The sequence below is a fragment of the Pituophis catenifer genome, unplaced genomic scaffold (assembly GCF_029215685.1).
Source record: "Pituophis catenifer annectens isolate HBS135680 unplaced genomic scaffold, rPitCat1.0.hap2 SCAF_1, whole genome shotgun sequence".
Taxonomy (NCBI): Eukaryota; Metazoa; Chordata; class Lepidosauria; order Squamata; family Colubridae; genus Pituophis; species Pituophis catenifer.
In genome coordinates, this window is record NW_027256881.1 from 306,059,294 (window position 1) to 306,085,220 (window position 25,927).

Below are 25,927 nucleotides of genomic sequence, written 5' to 3' on the forward strand. Positions count from 1 at the left end.
TTCATGTGATACTTTTGTATAATTTCTGCAATGTCTTTATTTTGCCTTTATCTTTCTCAAAAACTGTATATTGTTATAAGCATATAGTATAAAACATAATTTGGTGCTATTGCAATGATATAAGAATATCAGACATTCTAATTAGAAAACAAAAACTTGTTTCACTGAAAGATTTTTGAAATCATATATTTTGTATTCTTTTACTAGCTCTATAAATTCTCAAAATTTCAATATTTATTTATATATTTATTGTGAGCCAAAAACATGCGTCTGGGCAGAGTACAACAGAGAATTAAAAAGAAAAAGCAGTAAATATATAGTCATAATTAAAACTATAAAGTATCATGAGCAGAGATAACGATATCATGCTATAGCAACCAGGATTTGATGGGGATTCCAGTTCATTCTACAATTCATAAGAATGTCATGGGTCATATAGATATAAAACTAATCCTTTCATTTTACTTTTTTATTGCTTATAAACTGAATTGTTGGTTTCCATTCAAGGGCTGTAACTTAGCCCATCACCAAAGCGCTGGTTGTCTTCTTTTTCCTTCCAGCTTTCCTTTACATTCTTCTATAAAGCTAGGTCTTCACACAATCTATCCAGAATAGGATAATTTGAACCTATTGTGCCTCAATAAAGAACTTTGGATTGATTTACTCAATGATCTATTTATTTGTTTTCTTGGCCACCCACAATATTTTCAGGAGTCTTCTAAATCAATTTCAAATGCATCTTTATGCTTCCTATCCTGCTTTTTCAATCTTCATTGGAACATTGGTATATTTTAATATTAATGTGTTTATGAATTATTTGGGGAGACAAGCCAATAATAGAGCAAGAACCATTCAAGTCAAATTTGGTAAAACCAGAAAATTCAAGACTAAAGCAAGGAGACTTTAGACACCTGGCATGTTCCCTTTTTTAACTTTGGTTCCTTGCAAAGATAAAGCATGCCTAGCACCTCTGCAGATACAGATAGTCCTCGATTTACAACAGTTCATTTAGGGACCATTCAAAGTTACAACGGCACTGAAAGAAGATACTTATGACCATTCTTCACATTTACGACTGTTGCAACATCCCCATGATCAAAATTCAGATTCTTGGCAACTAGTTCATATTTATGACAGCTGCAGTGTCCTAAGATCATGTGTGATTCGCTTTTGCGATCTGACAAGCAAAATATGAGGACATGAAAAGAAGGACTAGGGGTGACATAGCAGTGTTCCAATATCTCAGGGGGTGCCAAAAGAAGAGGGAGTCAAACTATTCTCCAAAGCACCTGAGGGTAGGACAAGAAGCAATGGGTGGAAACTAATCAAGGACAGAAGCAACTTAGAACTAAGGAGAAATTTCCTGAAAGAACAATCAGTGGAACAACTTGCCTCCAGGAGTTGTAAATGCTCCAAAACTGGAAGTTTTTAACAAGAGATTAGATAACCATTTGTCTGAAATGGTGTAGGGTTGGACTAAGCAGGGGGTTGGACTAGAAGACCTCCAAGGTCCCATCCAACTCTGTTATTCTATTTGAGTAGGAACTACTGTTCCAAGCACAAAACAAGAGCTTGAAATAAAACATTTTGGAGTATTTCAAAATCAATGGGAAATCCAGATTCACTTAACAACCACAGTTACTAACAAAGCCTTGGTGGCGCAGCAGACTAAAGCACTGTTAAGTAACACCAGCTGCCTGCAATTACTGCAAGTTCAAATCTCACCAGGCTCAAGGTTGATTCAGCCTTCCATCCTTTCGAGGTAGGTAAAATGAGGACCCGGTTTGTGGGGGCAATAAGCTGACTTTGTATAAAAAAGAACACCACTTTGGGGGGCGGGGGACCGAAAGCCCTACTAAGCAAGGTATATACAAAAGTATGAAGGCTATTGCTTAACGCATTGTAAGCCGCCCTGAGTCTCCGGAAAAGGGCGACATATAAATCGAACCAATAAATAAATAAATTCATTGAGCGACTCTGGAAAGAGGGGCAAACTCACTTAACAAATGTTTCACTTAGCAACATAAATTTTGGGCTCCATTGTGGTAGTAACTCGAGGACTATCTACTCTTCACAAACAGGACTGTTCGTTTCTGAACAATAAGGATTTACCTATTACAGCGCGGGCGTAAATGGGACCTTGGGAATTCATTTTTTTTTTTTTAAATTTGATTTATATGCCGCCCTTCTCCGGAGACTCAGGGCGGCTTACAATGCGTTAAGCAATAGCCTTCATCCTTTTGTATATTTATACAAAGTCAACTTATTGCCCCCACAAACTGGGTCCTCATTTCACCTACCTTAGAAAGGATGGAAGGCTGAGTCAAGCTTGAGCCTTGGAGAGATTCGAACCAGCAGTAAATTGCAGGCAGCTGTGTTAATAACAGGGTGCGTAGACCACTGTACTATCAAGGCTCATTTCACGTGCTTGTAGCCCTAAATACCTTAGGGCAGCCCCACTTCCAGATTATCTCGCCCAGTTTCCCCGGAACGACACAGCCCGATCAACCACAACCTTCCAGTAAATTCGAATCCGCACTTCCGAAGCTCTCCTCCCGCCAAACGCCACAGCCAGGCTCGCCTCAAGGATCTCAACGTGTTTCCTTGAAGCAGCAGCTTGTATAGAGGCGGAGGCGGAGGCGCGGGCACCCACTACGTAGGAAGCAAAAGACCCGCGCTCTTGACTCTCTTCGACAGGTTTGGGAGCAAATCGGGAGCATTTTAACGCCCTGCCCAGCCTTGGTTTTTCCCGTGCGGTTGTCCGAAGGGTCCGGAGGGGGGGAAAACGGCCCCTTTGCGGGCCGCATTGATTTCCTGGCAAAGAGGAGTCGCACCGCACGTGGGAAAGGGCGCGCTTTGGGTGTTTTTAACGACCTGGCGTTTGGGGAAGCTGAGGCCCTGACCCGGCGCCCGCCAATTGTGAGATCTGACGGACTTGAGATCGGACTTGATTCAAACCCAGCCTGCCCGCTGCTTCCTAGGAGAACATCTAGGAGCCCGAGTCTCATCGACAGGTGGACGGTTCGGACATCCAGCGAAGGAAGCTGCTCAGCGCGATCCTAAGGGACGCTCTGTGGAGACGGGGCTGCCTCTATCCTCTGTGGGACTTGGCCGTAGGGGGGAGCGGCATTGTGGTCCGCGCTTTGCCCTCTTGCCCCTTCTTGAGCCTGGGAAATACTTGGAAGGGCGCCTGGGCTTGGATCTGCCCGCTTCGGGAGCTGCGGAACCCTACCCGCCGCCACGGACTCCGCTGCCGTCTGCCTCGAGGGGGCGCGAGGAGAATGAGCCGTTGAAGGGAGCTGGGAATAGGGCGGACCTCCGGGCGGGCAGAGAGAGGGATGGCTTGTCGCGGTCTCTGCTCCTGTTCTTCGCCCGGTTTTCGCCTCACCGAAGACACCACCCGGTTACTGCTCCTGGCCTTTCTGACAGTTCTGTACATGATTTGCGGAGCTGCCATCTTCACCGTTATAGAGCAGCCCTCCGAGCTGGAAGCCTTTCAGAAGTGGCAGATAAAAATTGAAAACTTCTCCCAGAAGTACAACCTGCCTTTGGCGGAGCTGAGGGGTTTTCTGTTTGAGTACGAGGCCGCCTATCGGCTTGGTATCCGGATCAATGTGACTCGGCCCCACTGGGACTTAGTGGGGTCCTTTTATTTTGTAGGCACCGTTTTTTCTACTGTAGGTAAGTGAGGAAAACTGTCCAAACGCTTCTGCACTTTCTCTGCCTTATACTGTTTGGCTCTTTTACTTTTCCAGCTCAGAAAATAACTACCATTCACAAGAGAAGGACAAAGCATGTATATATATGTTTTCCCTGATCAACATCAGTGCTGGAAGGTAAAGCTTGTATGGCTGGTATATTTGTACATGTAGCTTGTGAAATGGCTTAGAAGTAAGTACCTGTGACTAAAATGTGCTTCTCAAAGTCACAAGTTTTTTAGAAACATGACAGATTTCTTTCCATAGGGCACATATGTGTGAACTTCACTAAGGAAAGCCAAATTTATTCCACACAGTACTGAGAGCAATAAGCAAGTTACCCTTCCTTCATGCTTTTCCCACTAGTTTGCTGTATTTTCAATTTTATATCATATCTTTAAGAATCTCTAAACATGTTATGGAGTTCATACTGGCTTTTGCCCACTTTAATCTTGCATGTTCTTGAATATCTCAGTTTCTCATCCTTCTAAATGGCAACACAATTAGCAATGTTCTTTCTCACATAGACATGAGTTAAATACCCAAAGGTATCACTCTTATCAAAAAATTATCTCAGCAAGTGCTCATTTCCTCCCACACAATCATTTAAAAACATTTTTTCATGACAAATTGTATCACAAAAGAACAAGCAGTGATGTTATCTGTACTGATGAGTCTTTATAATAATTGCATTTAGCAGGTGTAATTGGCTTTTAAGATGCCCCAATTGTACAGTTTTCTTTTGACAGTGATTGAGTGAATTAATATGTAGTAGGTTTTTGTGTTGTTTTTGCTGCCTTCGAGACACCAAATTAAATCATGGTGACTGCTTAGACTAGTTCCTACAGTTTTATTAGTAAGGTTTTACAAGTGGTTCCTCATTGCTTTCTTTGTAGGGCTGAGAGAGGGACCAGCCCCAGGTAATGCACCTGAGTTTGTATTTAAGGCAGAACTAAACCAGATAGGTCTTCCCATTTGTAGCATGGTGCTTTAACAACTGACTCTGTTGAATGTCATGTAAATTTCATGTTATATCTCAAATTATTTACAGATGGACATGCTGAAGGAATGCTGCGAAACTGTTGGGTTGCTTTCAACTACAAAAACAATAATGTATGCTTTGGGGGGATATTGATATAGCATGTGGATATAAAAATATAACATCCCTCTGTTGACCAGAATATAAACTCCATTTTGTAATTAAATTAGACACATTTACAAAGAAGAATTGCCCAGGGCTTATATTTAATAGGTGACAGTTTATAAGTGTGCCTGTTTATGACAGCAGTCAGTCAGCTATGATTTTTTTCCCCAATATATTCCAATTAGGTTTTGCCCCCATCAATAGTTAGAGCATCTTCAGTATTAATTATACTATTAATCTAACCATTATTAAGTAATAATGGTTAGATTGGGTTTCTCTCTTTCTACTTTTTCTTTTTGGAAAACCTTTGGAATTTTTATATCTCTCTGCAATTTTTGTATTTTAGCTACAAAGAATAAATGATCAATAACTATACAAACAATTACTACGATTAATTTGAACCTTGAAGTTAGAGATTGTCACTTCATTACAGTAATTGGAAGCTTTCAATATGGATCTATAGTTCCCTTCCAGACTCACCTGTGGCCTTCCTAAAAGCATTGGATTGGTCACTGTGAAAACAGAACTGGCTGTTCATTCCACTACATTTCCATTTTTCCTTTTCCACCCATGTCATCCAAACCTTCACAGTGTAGATATACCACTCCAGAGCATAAGAAACCTATTGAGAAAAGAGCTAGCTAAAGTGAGTTTTCCCAGGTTGGCATTTCCCATGGATCTCAGGGACTCCTCATCCTTCTTAGATGCACTTTTGTGTGCAGACATCAGGAGCTCATGCAGATGTTTCCCTGTTACAAATTAAATTGTGCCCATAGTTTATTTAAAATTTCAGGTAAAAGCCTCGAAGAGGCACACATGGTAATATACCAATACTTAGTTCCTACAATGGATGTATTCCCAGCACTTGCATTAAGAAACAAGAGGGATATCAAACTTATTTTTTATCCAGTTGCTCCACTTCCAGTTGCTTTTCCTATGATTTATTCAATCACCCTCTGTCTTTTTTGTGATTCTGCCTAATACATAGATAGCACAAAACCAGAATAAATGTAAAGTTGAAACAGTTCCAGAACAACTTCCTAAGGCTCCACATATCATACTTTTGAAGTTTGATCCAGTACCTACAGTGATCAATTGGATGAATATACTATATTCATTCAAAATAGTAAAAACAGGAATAATTTTGACCTCCCCTATTTACTGCCTTGTGCTGTGCCATAAATGTCAATGGGGGAAAATGGAGGGAAAAAATGTGTTGGTTCATAATAGGCTCTGTTGAAAATCTTAGTAATTAAAGGAATGCTGTTTGATGCAAATATAATTGGCCAAGCTGGATCCTGGCTTACTCAGACAATTTTTCCCAAGCCAACATGCTGAATAGGACTGTTATTTTTAACTCATCTTTTAACATGGTTAATTTGAAAAACTAAGGTTTGAAGGCAAAATCTAAAACAGACTTCTTAGATTTGTAATCTTCATCTTTCAGAATTCCAAGCAATAAAACTTTGCTAAAAATTATTGGTTTTGAAGTCCATAATGTAGGGAATCCCTAGATCAGAGATTCTTGTATGAGATTCTTTCTTTCTTTCTTTCTTTCTTTCTTTTTTTCTTTCTTTCTTTCTTTCTTTCTTTCTTTCTTTCTTTCGTGGAGCTACATATGTAGATTAAATTCTTGGATAAGAAGTCACCAAGGGTAATTTATTTAAGATAGGAAGTCACATAATTTTTCTGAATAAATAAATAAAATTAAAAATATCTTGCCTGTCACGAAGACCTATTACTCTTTCATAATATGTCTTATCCTACAGAAAAAAAGTTGTGATATAAATCCCTTGAATGAATATGGAAGAAAAGAAAGGCATAATTTATTATTTCAAGAAAATTTTCTATTCTTCAGGTTGTAGTGAATACAGGTACAGTAGTCCTCATTTAGCAACTGCTGTGTTTAGTAACCATTTGCAATTAATAATTTGAAGGTTAGGGATCATGTCTGTACCTCCTCTGTCACAAGAAATACTAAAAGCCTATTTTTGCAAGTTCTTATAATCTAAATGTAATATCTATAATAACCAATATAGAATACCTCTCATATCTATATATATAAAAGCGAAATACCACTCACACATCATCACAAAATCTCTACTACTTAAGCCCAGCTCAGTTCAAGCTATAATTGAATGGATGGTAATAGCACTTTAGTTTTCCAAAGCAGATATAGTTGTTATGAAATGGTTGCCCATCCTAGTCACCTAGTATTGGGAATCTTATTTGCTTTAGTGAAGAGCAGGTAATCTCCTATTTCATCATAGCATGTGGCCAGGGTGACCTTTTTTTTCCTTTTGCTTTCAAATGACGTCTTACCCCCATATGCAGATCTCCAAGCTGAATTTGAAAAGTTCACTTATTAATTGTTCAGTGTTTAAAGAATGGAGGTAAGCAGCAACTCTATCAAAAACTTTAATGAAAACTCAGAGGGATTCTAGCAGCAGTCAAAGACCTTCATACAGGGAGGGAGTGACTCAGCTTGGTTCTGAGTGTTGTAATCCTGGAAGAGTTTGATTGTCAGGGTAAGCACATTTTCTGTGGCATCCTCCAGTTATTGAAAAGAAGCTCAACTATTGCATTACTGGAAGAAGTCACTATTTGTAGAGTACATATTAAATTACTGGATAATTACTATTATGTTTTTCACACTATTCACCTAAAATAGGTGAACACAGATACCTGCAACTAGAGGTGATATTTATTCATCAAGATTAGAATATATGAAGCTATTTATTCTTTCAACTTGGCCTTCAAATGAGATACTGTATGCTGTTTGTCTTAATGTTAGAACCTTCCGAATCATATGTACCACAAAAACTTAATATAAATTTATATAAAGCGGATTTACATAATATGTGGTCCCTGACCCATCTGTGCCTCACAAAAGGCTTAAGTGATTTCCTCAGAGACATCCCAAAGATGTTACAAGAATGGAGACGTTAATGGTGTTGAAGTAAAAATGTATGACTGGAAAATGATAATCTTAATTTACTTTTAATGAGGTTTAACTGTAGGTGAAGTAAAATTAGGTTTATTCTATTCTGTCATCAGAATAGCCCTGGCACACATCTCAAAGACCAAGCCAAAATGAATTGCTAGTGAAATTCAGTGTAACTCTATTTCTTTTACTAATGAATATAAGTTTGAAATTTTGATTGTTTTGTTTCAGAATTTCTGGTGCAAAAAAGCCCCCTTAAAACTATGTAGACATCATTTTATATAGCATCTATGGGAAGTTGCTGGGAGAGGTCATTTGAAAGTTGGATATATAATATTATTAAGGTATTTAATAAGGTTGTCCCCAGCCTACTTTTGGTAAGATGGGACAATGTGGGATAGATAGTACCATCACCAGATAGACCTGAAGTTGGCTGACCTACCGATCTCACCTCAATGAAACTACATCTACATGGAATAAAGCATACCCTGGGTTACCTCAAAATTCTTGTCTTAGGCCCAGTGTTCTTCAATATTTTCGTAAATGACCTAGGTGAGGGTATTGACAAGGTGTTAACCAAATTTGTGGGTAACACAAAACTGAGGGGGAATTGCTAACACTTTGGAAGATAGTCTCAAGACTCAGAAGAATCTTGACAGGTTTAGCATTGGGCCCTATTGAACAAGATACAGTTCAGTGGTAAGAAAAGTATTCACAAATACAGGATGGGTACTTGGCTCAACAGTAGTGCATGTGAGAAGGATCTGGTGTCCTGGTGGACCAGTATGAGTCAGCAGTTTGCTGCAGCTGCCAAAAATGTCAATGTAATCCTAGGCTACATCAACAGGGATGGCATCAAGATTATGGAAAGTGATAATACTCCTCTATACTGCACTAGTGAGGTCACATTTGGAATATTGCATCCAATTCTACTTACCTCAATACAAAAAAGGTGTTGAGGCCTTAGAAGGAGTGCAGAGAAGAGCAACAAAGGAGGTAAAGGATCTGAAGGCTAAATCATATGAATGGCTAAGGGAACTAGGTATGTTTAGTCTAACAAAGAGAAGGCTTAGAGGCAGTGATGAAATCTAAAGTTCTTTCCTACTGGTTCTGTGGGCGTGGCTTGGTGGGGGTCATGTGACTGGGTGGGCGTGGCTATGTAACCATGTGACTGGGGGATCAAAAGACAGAAACTCACTAACAATGTCCTGCTGGAGCAGGGTTGGACTAGATGACCTCCAGATCCCTTCCAGCCTGGATTATCCTCTGAAGCTGCGTCTAGTGCCAGGTTTGTAGTCCTTCCTTCCTCTCCTTTTTCTTTCCTTTCTTCCCTCCCTCCTTTCTTTCTCTTTCTCTCTCTCTCTCTCTCTTTCAAAAACGCACCCCCCCACCCGTTTTTTGCCTATAACTCCCCCCCCCCCTACTGGGAGCAAAAACGGATCCCCCCTATCACACCCCTGTAAAAAAAAAGGTTCCAACGATCGTGTGCCACAGCTGTGATCCTCGGAGCCATTTTTTACCTTTTAATAGTATTTTTTTACTACCAGCTTGGGCGAATAGATAGTAAAAAAATGCTTTAAAAAGGTTTTTTAAAAAGGCTCTGATGATCGCGCAGCACAGCTGTGATTGTCACAGCCTTTTTTTACTTTTTTAAAGCATTTTTTATTACCTATTCGCCTGAGCTAGTAGTAAAAAAATGCCTAAAATGTTTTTTTAAAAAAAAAAGTTCCAGCGATCAGCTGAGCAATGCACGATCGTCAGAACTTTTTTTTTAAAAGCATTTTTAACTACCAGTTCTGGAATATACTCCTGCATGCACAGCGGGTACAAAACACATTACTTCCTGGTTAAAACCAGGAAGTAACGACAACTGGGCGGGTAGGCAGAGCCTTGCACCAGGATCGCTACCAGTTCTCTGAACCCCCCGCCATGATCACTGCGTCCGAACCGGGAGCATTTCACCCCTGCCTAGAAGATACCTGACAGCAATATTCCAATACCCGGTGGGCTGTCATAGGTAAGAGAGCATCAATTTATTCTCTATAATACCTGAGGGCAGAACAAGAAGCTATGGATGGAAGCTTGTGAGAGGGAGATTCAAAAATTTCCTGCCTCCCAGAGTTGTGGGTGCTCCATTACCAGAGGTTTTCAAAAAAAGATTGGCAACCGTTTGTCCAAATGTTATAATATCCTGCCTTGGGCAGTGGTTTGGACAAGAAGACCTCCAAAGTCCATCCAGCCCTATGATTCTATTATCATTTTTGATGGTTATACTTAGATTTGCATCTTTATCTCAGACCATTTGAGAAATGGGATGGAAGCATTGACCCAGTTCTTGAAGCTGTAAGGATGTAGGAGAAATATGTTAAGACTTAACATGTCAAGATGGAATGACTGTTGGTTTAGAGGCTAAGTTCAGGATAATATTGTATTAGCTTTAGTTCTTGATAGGATTGTTTCTCCAGATAAAATTACTGCACAACTTGGGGCTTCTCTGGTCTTTAAAGTTATGAAACGTCTAAGAAAGCTGTGACCAGGAGAGCTTTTATTGAGCCTTAGTTGGTGTACCATTTTCTGGTTGTTCCTGGAAGAAAAAAATTGTGGTATCAGTCACTGATAGCTTTGTCACCTGCTGGTTGAACTAATATAATGAATTTTACATTGCAATATACTTGAAGATCATCCAGAAACAGCTAGTACAGAATACAGCTGTGCCAAACTATTTAATATTGCCCTATTACATATCGCAGGAATTATATTAGCTGTCTCTTGGTATCTAACATAATTTGAAGTGTTGATTATCCATCTCTTGTTATCTTCAAAACCACTTACTCAAAATGGATTCTTCCAGTATAAGGTGTACCTGCTGAGAGTCCACATTCTATATGTGATAATTTAGACAACTTGTTTTTTGTTCTTGCAACTGGAATACTATGAGTAAATGTACCACCGCTCCACACACCCCATTTTCAGCCTCCGTGCGCCCCATTTTCGGCCCATTCCAGGCAGCAGGGATCCCCGCCGCTGCCTATCTCCACCACCTGGAACAGGCCAAAAATGGGATGTGCGGAGGCCGGAAATGGGGCCCACAGAGGCCAAAAACAGGACGTGTGGAGGCCAAAAATGGGGCTAATGGAGGCAATGGGCAGCGACTGTGACAATGGGGGGGTGGCAGTATTCCAGGAAGCAAATCCAACCGCCAGTCAGCTGTTCATGCTAAATCAGGCTGTGCTGAAGCTGACCAGGCTGTTTGCTGCAAGGAGACAAATTGCTGGGCAGCAGAGACATATTTTTTTCTTGTTTTCCTCCCCAAAAGCTAGGTACATCTTATAGTCCAGAAAATATGGTATTTACAATGTTGTCAGTGAAAAAAAAGGAAGGGAAATCAGTGTAAGATTTTCCTTGGAGGCCTAACTGAAATGAAACATAATGAAGATAATTCATGTGTAAGCACACAAATGATATTTTTACTGTTACATTTTAATTGAATTTGCATCTCATATTTAATGATAAAATATCAATTGTAAGAATTAAAACAATTAAATTAACAATTAAAAGAGCCCTAATGGTACAGTAGTTAGAATGCAGTATTGCAGGAAAACTCTGCCCACAGGCTCAAGGTTGACTCAGCCTTCCATTCTTCTGAGGACAGTAAAATGAAGACCCAGATATTGGGGGGAATATGCTGATGCTTACACTGACCAGAGAGTGCTGCCCTATGGGATGGTATGTAAGTCTAAGTGCTATTGTTACTGCTAAATTGGAAATTGACATGCACAAACAGAACTACCATTATGTTTTATTTTCAAAAATGCTTTTAGAATCTACTTAGGCCCCAGAGTATTTTTATAAAATAAAAATAGTTGAAGGCTGCAACATGGTGCTTTGTTGCCAAGTATATCCCCCAATCAGAAAAATAGACAGCTGAGATGGTATAATTACTATAATAAACTGGGACTCTCTTTGAAGATCACTCAGAAACCAGCTAATACAGAAATGTGGTCTCCCATATATTCTCCATTCTGCAGGGGGTAGATTGGAGTGAAGGAGATTTCAAGAGAGTCAGCTGATTGCTTTTGTACAGATCACATTGTGATTGTGCTGGCAATAGGAAAGGGTGAAGCAAAAGAGAGATTGTCTAAAGAATTTGCTTGCTTTTTCTCTCCCCATCCCCCCTCACAAAGCGCAAAGTGATTAGAAAGACCGGAAAGAAAGAGATTTTAAGAGAGGGCTGTAAGCTCTTTGCTTAGTATACCAGTGGCTTCCAGTCCTGGGCTGCAGTGTAATCATGTTGCTTTCTGTATGTACAAAGCAGTAAGTAGCACTCCAGCATTTCAAAGGATAGGGGAATGGTTCAGAGGCAAACAAAAGCCAAAGGTGTGAAACTGAGTAGTCATCTTCCTTTCTAGCCGAAAGCACAGTTACAGTCATGTGATTTGCCACTTAGTTACTGCTTTGCTTGGTAGCAGTGTTGCCATTCCCAATTAAGTTTGTTAAGCGAGGACTACCTGTATATCCTTGCCTAGAATAGGCATTCCTCATTTGGTGTACTCCAGATGTGTTAGTGCCATCATTCTCTGATAGCATAACCAGCTATAATTCCACATATCTGGAGAAATCTGGTTTGCAGGGAAAAACTTATCTAAGCTTTCATTCTAAGAGTTACTTTCTCTTAGAGTTACTTGCTAGGCATCTGTGAGAGATTGTCTTTTAGTATATGGAACATACAATGAACAGAATTGTTTGATGTTTTAGAACTGATAGCAATAAAAGGATATAATGATCTCATTCTTTTTAATGGTCTGTCACCAAACCCATGTTCTGAATTTTCTTACAGTGGTCTTAAATTCTTACATTATGACCCTTAGATTAAAAGAGCTTTAACTAAAGTAAATTAGCATTAACTCTATCTCCACTCTCCATATATGTACCAGTTAGCGCTCTCTCTCCTGCTTCCTGACTGTTTTCAGCTCTGTGATATGGAGAAAAATGTAGTGATAGTAAGACAAAATCTACATGCTGAAGCCTAACTGAGCAGAGTTCTAATATAGAAGATAGCACTAACCTCACATCTAATTGCCAATTGCAGTAATCTATTAGTTCTATTTTCCTTGTAATAATATAAATTTCATCTTTTAATTTAATGAATAAGATTAGAAAAATTGTATAACTGCTTTCTTCAGAGAATTTTTTTAAAAAATATACTACTCTGTAGAATTGAACAAAATGTTCCTTCATATTTTTTCTAGAAGAAAATATCAAAAAATATTCAAAGTATTTATCATTAATCGGCTATGGAGCTTGTATCAGACAGTTAGGTTTTTTTTAATGTAATTCAGATGAACATTTCTAACATACAGATTTTGTTAAAGCACATCGACTCCTTGGCCTGGATTTTTCTTGTTGCCACAGCTCCACTGTTGCTTGATGACTAACAAAGTCAGCTTGATGGTTATAATGACAAAAACAATGCTGTGAGAATTTTTCTCACTGGTATTGCATCTTTTGGAGAGTCAGTCATATTTGATTGATATTTTATATCCACTTTCAGAATTCTGACATGCAGGTTACTCTGAAAATGGGGAAGGAGCTTGCAGCCACTCTGAAGATGGGAGATACCAAATTGGTACATTTATTGTGCATACTGTGATGGTCCCATTGGTTGCTGACTTGGAGGAGAAGCAATATGTCTTCAAGGAAAAAATAACAAAAGTCCAGTTGCCTTTTGAAAAAGCACCTTTGGGTTAACTGGTAGACCATCACTTTGGCATTATTGGAGGCATGCTTACAAAGATGTTGCTATAGGCAACAAGCAGATAAATGCATCTTTCAAGCTCAGAACCACAGGGATGGAAAACTCAATAGAATCTGATCTCATAAGAGATAGTAAATCAGCCATTCATATTGTGTTTTTTACTACTTAATTTATATAACATCATCCAATATTCTTGAGAGTTATCACTGAACTTTAGCAGTAGGACTACTAGTCTTCCTTCCTTCTTTCCTTCCTTCCTTCCTTCCTTTCTTTCCATTGCATACATTTTAGTAACCAAAGGAAATTTATTTTTAAAAAACTTGCAAGTAATGCTATATATTAAAACTCATTTAGAAGTATAAAGTACATGGGTTAGAGCTGCCTTTCAAAATAAACTAAGAATTTCAGCTAATGCAGAAAACGGCAGTCTACAGTACAGATTGATATTCATGCAGATAACATTTAAAAGCATCAGTCTAGACTGCCAATTTGTTTCTATATTAACATGTAGAGTGGCATCTTTTTGGACTGCCACTCTTTGTTTGTTTGTTTGTTTGTTTGTTTGTTTGTTTGTTTGTTTATTTATTTATTTATTTATTTATTTATTTGATTTATATGCCGCCCTTTTCCAGAGACTCAGGGCGGCTTACAATGCGTTAAGCAATAGCCTTCATACTTTTGTATATGCCTGCTTAGTAGGGCTTTCGGGGCCCCCCAAGCGGTGTTCTTTTTTTTTACAAAGTCAGCTTATTGCCCCCACAAACCGGGTCCTCATTTTACCTACCTCGAAAGGATGGAAGGCTGAGTCAACCTTGAGCCTGGTGAGATTTGAACTTGCAGTAATTGCAGGCAGCTGGTGTTACTTAACAGTGCTTTAGTCTGCTGCGCCACCAAGGCTCTTTGTTCCTAAATTAATCTTTGTACTGACTTATGATCTGGCCCTGGGAAATTGCACAGGAGACTCTAGGATGATGGTGGTGGTGGTGCTTGGTAAGAGTATGGTTATCTTCCCTTAAGTGAGAGCTGGGGATAAAGAGTGATTCTGTGCTAGGGAGAATGATCAGGCAAGGAAGTGTTGGCAAATTGAGTGATTGCTTCCCTGGAGATGTTGTTCCCCATACTTAACAGTTTTGTGGGATTTTTGTCTGTTATTCCTGGAGGCAGGATTGGAGACAGCTCAGGAATTCATGGAAACCATGACTTATATGGCCTATCCCTGGTCATTCAGGTCTTGACTAGGAGTAGTGGTCACACATCTGATTTGGTGTTTTTGCTGAATCAGTGCCTATATGATCTGGAATTGGTAGACCTAACCTTGGTTCCTTTGTCATGGTCAGGTCACACTTTGGGCCTATGAGCTTCTCTCAAGTCTCATCCCTTCACAGGGAAGCAGGATCTATTAGATCAGTACACCACCCACTCCAATGACTAATAGACCTGGATGGTTTTCTGAAAGAACTGGTGGTTATAATTGAAGATCTGTGTACACCTGCCAATTCTCTAGTCGCCACCTGGAATAAGATGATGATAGGGGTTCTGGAAAAGATCACACCCAAAAGATCACAAACCTCTCCTGACCCATGGATCTCACCACTTCCTATATGGAGGAATTGAGAGAGATAACATAGATTAAGAGATGTATAGAGTGCTGTGACAGAAGACAAAGAACAAACAAGAAGGTTATTCAAATTTTTTTAAAAAAATAGATCAAAGGAGAGAGAGAGAAAAAAGTCCAGATAGAGTCCAGCTGGGGGTTATAATAAAGTATTCAACAGAGATGATAAGGTGGGGGGGGACCCAGAAACGTAAAAAAGTGAAGTTAAAATCCAGGCACACTTAACTTAACTTTACTTTACTTTTATTTGATTTGTATACCGCCTTACTCCCGAAGGACTCAGGGCGGTAAACAGCCAACAATAAAATACATACATAAAAAATTTAAAAGGCAGAAATAAAATCGAATTAAATAGTTTGGCCCAGACAAATTAAAACCCCAATCAATTTAAAACAAATTGAAACTTTGAGTATTAAAGATATTAAAAATATTAAAATATTAAAATTGTTTAAAAAGAGGGAGAAAGTTAGGCCAGGCCTGCCTGGTAAAATAAAAAGGTCTTTAGAGCGCGGTGGAAGGTGCGCAGATCCGGGATCCTCTGTATCTCCGGGGGGAGCTCGTTCCAGATAGTAGGTGCCCCCACAGAGAAGGCTCTCCCCCTGGGGGCCGCTGGTCAACATTGTTTGGGAGGAGGAGCCTCTCCACCCGGAGGAGCCCCTATCTATGAGAGCGTACCGGCCGGTGGGAGGCTATTGGTGGTAGTAGGCGGTCCCGCAAGTACCCAGGTCCTGAGCCATGGTGCACTTTAAAGGTGGTAACCAAAACCTTGAAGCGCACCCGGAAGACCACCGGGAGCCAGTGCAGCTCGCGCAGGAGGGATGTTACATGGGAGCGCCATGTCGCTCCCATTACCACCCGCGCGGCCGCACTCTGCGCCAGTTGGAGCCTCCAGGTGCTCCTCAAGGGGAGCCCCATGTAGAGAGCGTTACAATAGTCCAGGCGGGAGGTGACGAGGGCATGAGTGACCGTGCGTAAGGAGTCCTGATCCAGAAAGGGACGCAACTGGCGTATCAGGCGAACCTGATGAAAAATCCTCCCAGTCACGGACGTCAAGTGCTCTTCTAAAGACAGCCGTGAATCCAGGAGGACGCCCAAGTTGCGCGCCCTCTCCGTGGGGGCCAATGATTCGCCCCCAATAGTCAGTGATGGCACCAACTGACTGTATTGGCCCGTCGGAAACCACAGCCACTCGGCCTTGGATGGGTTGAGCCTGAGCCTATTCCTCCCCATCCAGATCCGCATGGCCTCCAGGCACCGGGACATCACTTCAAGAGCATCGTTGGGGTGGTCTGGGGTGGAGATGTACAGCTGGGTGTCATCAGCGTACTGGTGGTACTTCACCCCGAAACCATGGATGATCTCGCCCAGCGGCTTCACATAAATGTTGAACAGGAGGGGCGAGAGGACCGACACTTGCGGCACCCCGCATATGAGGGGCCTCGAGGTCGACCTCTGCCCCCACTTAAGAAAATGAAGAGGAAAGATGGCTGACCAGTGACTTTCCTACTACTATCACAGGAAACTGCAATCTTCCACTGTAACATTCTTACATGCTCCCATTCAAATCCAGGGAGCAGCATTGCAAAAGAACCAGCTTTGGTAGCAAAATCAGCAGATTATTGGTAGGTGAAAAAAAAGTTCCTACTATTCAGCAGCCATCTTGGGGGAGGATGGACCTCTCACTCTTATTCAACATCAACTGGGAATGGCTGCAGAAAAAGAAGTGAACCAGAAAAACAGTGTCCCCCAGTTCCAACCCCCAAGCTGCTTCAGAAGGATATCATGGTTAATGATTCTAAGGGCTTCTGAGAGATCAAGCAGAGTGAGGATCTACTGTTATGTATGTAGATTTGGGCGGGCAGTTTGAATTAACTGAGTGTCAGCTGATTGGCTGACCACCACAGCTGCAAGGTATATAAAGGGAGCTGTTTTCCCTGGTCAGTTGCTGGGTTCTCACCCTACAATAAAGAGCTGTTGTCACTCACTGCCTGGCTTGCTGCGTCCTCATTCACCCAACATAACATTGGCGATGAAGGTGGAATTTTGAGGCCAGAAGCCATGGAAAGAGCTGAAGCCACGAGCTGACGAGAGAGCTGCAAACCTGAATCCAGCCAGGCGAGCGAGCGGAGCACTTGGAGAATCTACCGACGATGTCTACCTACATGCCACCAGCGCCTTTCAACCCAGCGGAAGAGAAGTGGGGATCCTACATGTCCTGCTTCGAATGCTTCCTGGTGGCCAGCGACCTACAGGGGCTACCCGACGTACGAAAGAAAGCCCTGTTCCTGAGCCATTGTGGACCCAAGGTGTTTGATATGGCAGAGGCCCTGTCGGAACCGAACTCGGTCCACACCATATCATGGCAGACGCTTCAGACACTGCTAATGGACCACTATGCCCCAACGCCATTGAAGTATGTCCAATGGTTCGACTTCCGGCAACCACTGCAGCATGAGGGAGAATCGATCAACGAATACATCGCTGCCCTGCGCAAGGCCACAAACCAGTGCGAGTACAGAGACCTCGATGAGATGCTGCTAGAGCAACTAATCTGTGGAGTGAGAGATACTCGCTTGCAGAGGAGGTTGCTCGCAAAGACAAATCTTACGCTACACATCGCACTGGACGAGGCAAGGGCTCATGAATCCTCATCCAAGGCAGCCGAGAGACTACAGGGGACGACGCAGAACAGAACGGCACAGAAGTCAGCCCCGGTTCACCAGGAAACTGTTGGCACGGGGAGCGAGGGAGAGTCAGACGAGGAGGTCTGCAGGACCGGTGAGGCCAGCGAGATGCCTGTGCAAGTTGTGGGGGACCCCATCCATGCCAGACCTGCAAGTTCCGAGATGCCATTGGCCGGCAATGTGAACGGAAGGGGCACATTGCCAGAGCCAAGCAGAACCCCCATTACAAGCCACGGAGCAATGCTAGCCAATCAGAGACGGCGCAGCAGATGCAAACCAATCTGAAGGGCAGTTACAGGAAGAGCGCGAAATCTGAGGATCTCGAGGCCTGCACCATCTGAATCGGCCGGACCTGCACATCCCCGGGAAGAAGACTTACACGACGGTTGGCATCAAGGGGCAGGAGTGTGCAATGGAGATCAACACCAGATCCCCGATTACCATCATGTCCTGGGACAAGCTAAAGAAGGCCGTCCCCAGCATCCAGAGACAGCAACTATGGCACCAGCGGCTGGGACTGCGCAATTACAAGGGGAACCGCATCCCTTTGGAAGGAATCGGTGAGTTCCAGGTGGAGTACGGGGAATTCCGGGAGAAGCTTCATCTTACCGTGGTCAGCAGAAAGCTCCCAAGCCTCCTGGGCATGGACTGGTTCAGAGTCCTGGGCATGGGATTCACCGGAGTCCGTAACATGTGAAGCACCCTGAAGGACGACCTGATGCAGGAGTTCCAGGACGTGTTCGACGAGCGGCTCGGCAAGTATGTGAGGACCCCTATCTCATTAAACCTTGACCCCAATATTGCCCCCATCCAGCTGAAACCCAGGAGGGTACCCTTCACCCTAAAGCCCAAGATCGACGTAGAAATGGACAAATTGATAAAGCAGGGGGTTTAGTGCCAGTCGATCATGCTCGGTGGGAGACCCCAATTGTGACCCCCGTGAAGCTGGACGGTTCTGTGCGCATCTGCATAGACTATAAGTGTACGATCAACAAGGCCCTGCAGCAGAGCGCCTACCCGGTTCCAATCGTACACCATCTTCTGCATTCCCTAGGGCCAGGCAAGATCTTTGCTAAACTCAATCTTGCGCAGGCGTACCAGCAGCTGCCGGTAGATGGTGCTACCGCAGAGGCACAAACTATAGTAATGCATAGAGGTGCCTTCAAGTGCACCAGACTCCAATTCGGAGTCAGCATAGCTCCCGGACTGTTCCAGAGCACCATGGAGCGTCTGTTGCAGAGGATCCCCGGGGTGGTCCCGTATTTTGATGACGTGCTCGTCACCGCAGAAGACGAACAGCAGCTAGGGGAGAGACTGAGACAAGTCCTAGGGAAGTTCAGGAGTGCAGGGCTCATGATCAAACACAACAATTGCATGATCGCAGTCCCTTCCATGGAATTCTTGGGGTACCGGGTAGACGGAACCGGCATACACCCCACCGAAAGCAAGATTAGGGCGATCCGAGAGCTTCCCACCCCCAAAGATAAGGCAGAACTACAAGCGTTCCTGGGAGTATTGAACTTTTACGCGATTTTTCTAAGGGACAAGGCAACAGTAGTGGAGCCCCTGCACAGACTGTTGGCCAACAAGTCCAAATGGATTTGGGGGAAGGCTGAAACTGCCGTGTTTGCTGCTATAAAGAAACTCCTGTCTGCCGAGAGTTTCCTAATTCAGTACAATTCTACGCTTCCCTTAGTGCTAGTCTGTGATGCGTCCCCCTTCGGCATGGGGGCCATCCTGAGCCATACACTACCGAACGGTCTAGAGGCACTCATCGCTTACTACTCCCAGACTCTTTCAAGCGCCGAACGGAACTATAGTCAACTTGACAAAGAGGCCCTGGCACCTGTCTCAGGAGTCAAGAAGTTCCACGAATACCTGTTTGGCAGAGACTTCGAACTCATCACAGACCATCGCCCCCTTCTGGGTCTCATCGCAGGGGACTGATTCACCCTGGCAGCCCTATCTTCCAGGATGACACGCTAGGCTGTCTTCCTGGCAGCATACTCCTATCACCTGTTACATCGACCAGGGGTGAGCATGGGCAACGCCGATGCCCTCAGACGTTGCCCGTTACCGGACAGGATAGAGGACCCCACACCCGGAGTTCCAATCCTGCTGATTGACGTCTTAGACTCAGGGCCCATCACTTCAGCAGAGGTGGCGAGGGCCTCAACCAGAGACCACGTGATTAGGAAAGTCACGAGTTGGGTCACGAGGGGGTGGCCGGAAAAGACTGAGGGTGGGGAAATCAAACACTTCGCTAACAAAAAGGGAGAGCTGACAATGCAAGGGGGCGATCGGGTTGTTGTTCCCTTGTGCCTAACGGAAAAAGTTTTAAAGCTATTTCATGAGGGGCACCCCGGGATTGTAAGGATGAAGGGGTTAGCTAGGAGTTACGTATGGTGGTGGCCCCTAATGGATAAAGACATCACTGAGTGGGTGGGGAAGTGCCAACCCTGCCAAGAGTCTAGGCCAGACCCCCCCCCACAGTACCAGTCAGGGAATGGGAACAGCCCCAGGGTCCCTGGTCCAGGATCCACATAGACTTCGCTGGCCCATTCCATGGGCAGATATTTATGGTCGTCGTGGATGCTTTCTCAAAGTGGTTGGAGATCAAACTCATGAAAACCACTACCACCGACGCCGTCATTAGGGAGCTAAGGCAGTTGTTCGCCACCCATGGCCTATCGGACACTTTAGTCTCAGATAACGGGCCCCAGTTCACGGCCATGCAGTTTGAGGGGTACCTAGCAGAGTTGGGGATCAGACACGTGCTCTCCGCCCCGTTTCATCCGGCTAGTAATAGATTGGCAGAGAGATTTGTGAGAACGGCTAAGGAAGCCACCTCACACCTAGGCCCCGGGGACTGACAGGAGAGGATAGATAAATTCTTAATGGCCCAACACGCCACACCATGTACCGCCATAGGCAGGAGCCCGGCAGAACTTCTGATGGAGAGGAAGCTCCGAGGAGTCCTAGACAGGCTACACCCCAGTTATTTATTTATTTATTTATTTATTTATTTATTTATTTATTTATTTATTTATTTATTATTCAAATTTCTATACCGCCCTTCTCCTTTCGGACTCAGGGCGGTGAACAGCCAAAATAAAAGCATTTATACATAAAGTACGATTAAAAATAGATTTAAAATAATTAAATTTGGCCCATAGTTTAAAATTTATCAATTTAAAATCCATATCAAAATTTAAAACCAACCATAAAATCATAAAATCAAGAGAGACCGGCTAACTGAAAGAGATGAGTTTTTAGGGCCCGACGAAAAGTCCGGAGGTCGGAGATCACTCGTATCTCTGGGGGTAGATTGTTCCAAAGGGTAGGTGCCACCACAGAGAAGGCTCTCCTCCTGGGGGTCACCAGCCGGCATTGTCTAGCCGACGGCACCCTGAGGAGGCCCTCTCTGTGGGAGCGAACTGGCCAGTGGGAGGCTATTGGTGGCAGAAGGCGGTCCCGTAAGTACCCCGGCCCTAAGCCATGGAGCGCTTTAAAGGTGATCACCAACACCTTGAAGCGCACCCGGAAGTTCACCGGAAGCCAATGCAGCTCGCGCATGAGAGGAGTCACGTGGGAGCACCCCGTCGCTCCCATAATCCCCCGCGTGGCCGCATTCTGCACCAGTTGGATCCTCCGGGTGTACCCCAAGGGGAGCCCCATGTAGAGAGCGTTACAATAGTCCAGACGAGAGGTGACGAGTGCTTGAGTGACCGTGCGTAGGGAGTCCCGATCCAGAAAGGGGCGCAACTGGCGTATCAGGCGAACCTGATAAAAAGCCCCCCTGGCCACAGCCGTCATATGCCCTTCTAAAGACAGCCGTGCATCCAGGAGGACACCCAAGTTGCGGGCCCTTTCCGTGGGGGCCAGTGATTCACCCCCAATAACCAGCGATGGCGTCAGCTGGCTATACCGGGACGCCGGCAGCCACAGCCACTCGGTCTTGGAAGGGTTGAGTCGAAGCCTGTTTCTCCCCATCCAGACCCGCACGGCCTCCAGGCACTGGGACATCACTTTCAAGGCATCGTTGGGATGGTCTGGGGTGGAGATGTACAACTGAGTATCATCAGCGTACTGATGGAACTCCACCCCAAAACCACGGATGATCTCACCCAGCGGCTTCACATAAATGTTGAACAGGAGGGGCGAGAGGACCGACCCTTGTGGCACCCCACAAACAAGGCACCTCGGGGTCGACGGCTGCCCCCCTGTCAACACAGATTGCGACCGGTCAGAGAGATAGGAGGAGAACCACCGCAAAACGGTGCCCCCCACTCCCAGTCCCTCCAGCCGGCACAACATGATACCATGGTCGATGGTATCAAAAGCCGCTGAGAGGTCTAACAGGACCAGGACAGAGAAATAACCCCTATACCGAGCCCTCCAGAGATCATCCACCAACGCGACCAATGCCGTTTCCGTGCTGTACCCAGGTCTGAAGCCGGACTGGAGCGGATCCAAATAGACAGCTTCATCCAGGTACTGTGGAAGCTGTCGTGCCACCACACTCTCAACAACCTTCGCAATAAAGCGAAGGTTGGAGACTGGACGATAGTTAGCCAAAACAGCCGGATCCAGGGATGGCTTCTTGATGAGAGGCCTCACCACTGCCTCTTTCAAGACGGCCGGCAGGACACCCTCACTCAAAGAAGTGTTGATAATTCCCTGGAGCCAGCCTCGTGTAACCTCCCGGGAAGCCAGCACCAACCAGGAGGGACACGGGTCCAATAAACATGTGGTGGAGTTCAGCTGTCCCAAGATCCTGTCCACGTCCTCAGGAGTCACAGGATCGAACTCCTCCCAGATAACATTCTCAAGGCCTGCCTCAGTCATCTCGTCTGAACTAACCCAGTCAGCGGCCAAGTCTTCCCGAATCTGAGTTATTTTATCATCCAGTTACTGTACAAAGTCCTCAGCTCGGCCCTGCAAGGGCTCCCACGCTCCCAGATGGAGAAGGGAGCAGGTCACCCTAAACAGGGCGGCTGGGCGGTTATCTGATGACGCAATAAGAGCGGCAAAATAGCTAGATTTCGCCGCTTTTATCGCCACTAGGTAGGTCTTAATATGAGACCTTACCAGTGTCAAGTCGGATTCGGAACGGCTGGCCCTCCAACTGCTCTCTAGGCGTCTTTTCTGGCACTTCATCTCTCTCAGCTCCTCGGAGAACCAAGGAGCTAAGTGAGTTCGGTGCCGGGTCAGAGGCCGCAAAGGCACGACCCGGTCCAAAGCCCCGGCAGCCGCATTATCCCAGGCGGCCATCAGGTCATCAGCCGAGTCGTGAGCTAGAGTTTCAGGAAATGGCCCAAGCTCCATCTGGAACCTATCAGGATCCATCAGGCCTGGGGCGGAACCACCTGGTCGGCTCCGCCTCCCTGCAACGGGGTGCGGCGGTCAGAAAGTCAAGTCGAAGGAGCGAGTGGTCAGACCATGACAAGGGTTCAGTATCTATATCCCCTATATCAAGGCCACTCAACCACTGACCAGAGACAAAAACTAAGTCCAGAGTATGTCCCCCCATGTGAGTAGGGCCGTGAATTACTTGGGTCAGGTCCATGGCCGTCATGGAAGCCATGAACTCCCGAGCTACCTCAGAAGTTTCACCAATGGATGGCAGGTTGAAATCCCCCATGACCACAAGTCTGGGGGTATCAGCCGCCACCTCAGCTATAACATTGAGGAGTTTGGGCAGGGTCATCGCCACGTGGCAGGGAGCCAGGTACATGATCAACAGACCCATCTGCACCCCACGACCCCACTTCACGAAAAGGGACTCACATTCGGCTATCTGAGGCACAGTGGTCTCCCTCGGATCAAGACTCTCTCTTATAATGACCGCCACCCCCCCCCCCGCCCCTGCCCTGAGCTCTCGGCTGATGAAATGCACGGAAGCCTGATGGGCACATCTCCACGAGGGGAACCCCCCCCTCATGGCCCAACCAGGTCTCCGTAATACCTGCCAGGTCCGCTCCCCCCTCCTGAATAAGATCACAAATGAGGGGGGCTTTATTTACTACGGATCTGGCATTACACAACATCAGCCGGAGACTCAGGCCCTGAGACTCTAAGCAGCCTGGGGAACGAGAAGAGTTAAGGGGATGGGGGCACGCAATCACTCGGAGATAGCAAGCGCGTGCCCCCACCACATGATACGGCCCCCTGCTCCCGCCATACCTGCCCCTCCCACTCAGCGTATTGATGGAGAAACCCTCAGTAGAGGGCATTCTAACAGTCCCCTTTCCCCCAGAGTCCGTACCCCCTATGGCACCATTAACAGCCGGACTGGCCATCCCCCGTGGGTTCTCCCCCAAACCCACACAACCCCCCCACCCCTTACTTACACTAAGCCCCTCCACACCCGGCTCCACACCTCCCAGTTCGTGCCCCTGTGCCAAGCCTAACCTATCACCCTCCCGCCCCACCCCCCTCCCCAAACCCCTTAAAAATTTACACAAAGACAATTTAAAAAAAACCCTCAGCCTCCTCTTTGCGGCATGCCACCTCTCGGGATTCCAAAATCCGTCATCGAGGTAGGCCCTCGATAACGTGGAGGGCCAAGCCTGCGAGAGGGGGGAATCTCGCAGACCAAGAAGCTCCGCTGCTGCGTACATCTTGCCGCAGGGATGGGGTGACCGTCCCCTAAAGGGTCCATACAGAAAAGTCCGAGGGAGAACATGAAAAGACAGGAGCCACAAAAGGATTCAAGACCCAGTCCGCTGTTCTCTCACAACAGAGGCCAAGTCCGTCTCCAGGTCGACACAGTCCAAGGGGGGGAGGAGGGATAAGTCATACTGCCCTCTCACAGCGGCTTGGCTCGATGGTCTGCCCCCTTTACTGGTGAGATGGAAGTAATAGTTCAACTTGCGCACTTGGCACCCATAATATAGGTCCAAAATCCGCCCTCTCACGGCGGATTCGATGATCCGTCCCTCTGCCAGCAAAGTGTAAAGTGCAGGTGCCAAATGATGGTACAACAGAAACAGTGCAGCACCCAGGATATAAATCCCCAATCCGCCCTCTCACGGCAGTTTGTCCGATGGTCATTCCCCTGCCAGCAGGTACAAAGTGCAGAATGCAAAATACCTAATGCCATCCCAGCTCAGCCCGTGGGGCCCAGAGCCCAAGTCACCCTCTCACGGTGGTTAGGCTCTTGGCTGGTCCTCTCAGCTGGTGGGATGGAGTCATATACCAGCTCCTGTTCAGATGATATTAGTCCTCCACACAAGTAGGGGAAGGGCTCAGGTGGAATAAGCGAGCTATTTATGTCAGCAAGGTGAAGCCAAAAGAGGGCGCAAGTCCGAGAAGGGCATGTTCCAAGGGGGGAGAGGTGGAAAGAGGGGGGATTACACTTTAACCCCCCCAGTCCCCGAGGGCACTCTAAAACACCCCAGCGAAGACCCCCCCTCAATAACACACCCAGTCCTCGTCTATTCTGGCTCGAAAAGATGGTCCTCGGCCACATTAGCGCCCCTCATCAAGGCCATACGGCGCTCCTCTCCCTGCCAAGAGCCAGCCAGAAGTCTTCGCGGATGCTGCCCTCGTCGCCATCCCCCACTGCCATACTGAAATCCCAGCAGCGTCCCTGAGATTTTTCCAGGGAACTGGCAGCCCCAACAGCCCCGATAGCACCTCAACAAAGCCAGAGCCTGGGGCAATGTCCACGTGGTAGGCACCCCAACGCCTGAAACTTCAGAGGGGCAGAGAAAAGACTGAGGGAGTTCACAATAGGGACGCCAGTATTCGCTAGGAATTATGGGAATGGGCCCCTCTGGGAAACTGGGACAATCACGGAGGTAACAGGGCCCAAGTCTTTATAGAATAGACATGGGTGATGGGAGGATTTGGCACCGACACATTGACCAGCTACGGAAGCGTTGGGCCGCCGACACAGAAGACACATTTGATGAACCGCTCCCTAGCTACCTAACTCAAACCCAAATCTAATGGAGGACTTAGCTGTCGGCCCTGAGATCCAGCACCGCCCCATCGTGGAAGATCGACCAGACGCAGAAGTCGCCACCCACAACGAATTCTCGGAGGTTCCATTGGCGGAGCAGGGAGAAACAGGGAGTTCC

General features: G+C 45.4%; 1 protein-coding gene across 1 annotated transcript in view; it reads left to right on the plus strand.

Annotated features, from left to right (window-relative positions):
- The first annotated feature begins 3,338 nt into the window (after window positions 1-3,338).
- KCNK13 (potassium two pore domain channel subfamily K member 13) overlaps window positions 3,339-25,927 on the plus strand; it is a 28,159-nt gene continuing 5,570 nt past the window's right edge. Inside the window, exon 1 of the mRNA XM_070931491.1 lies at window positions 3,339-3,681. Within this exon, the coding sequence (XP_070787592.1) occupies window positions 3,339-3,681 (343 nt within the window). The remainder of the gene's footprint in view (window positions 3,682-25,927) is intronic.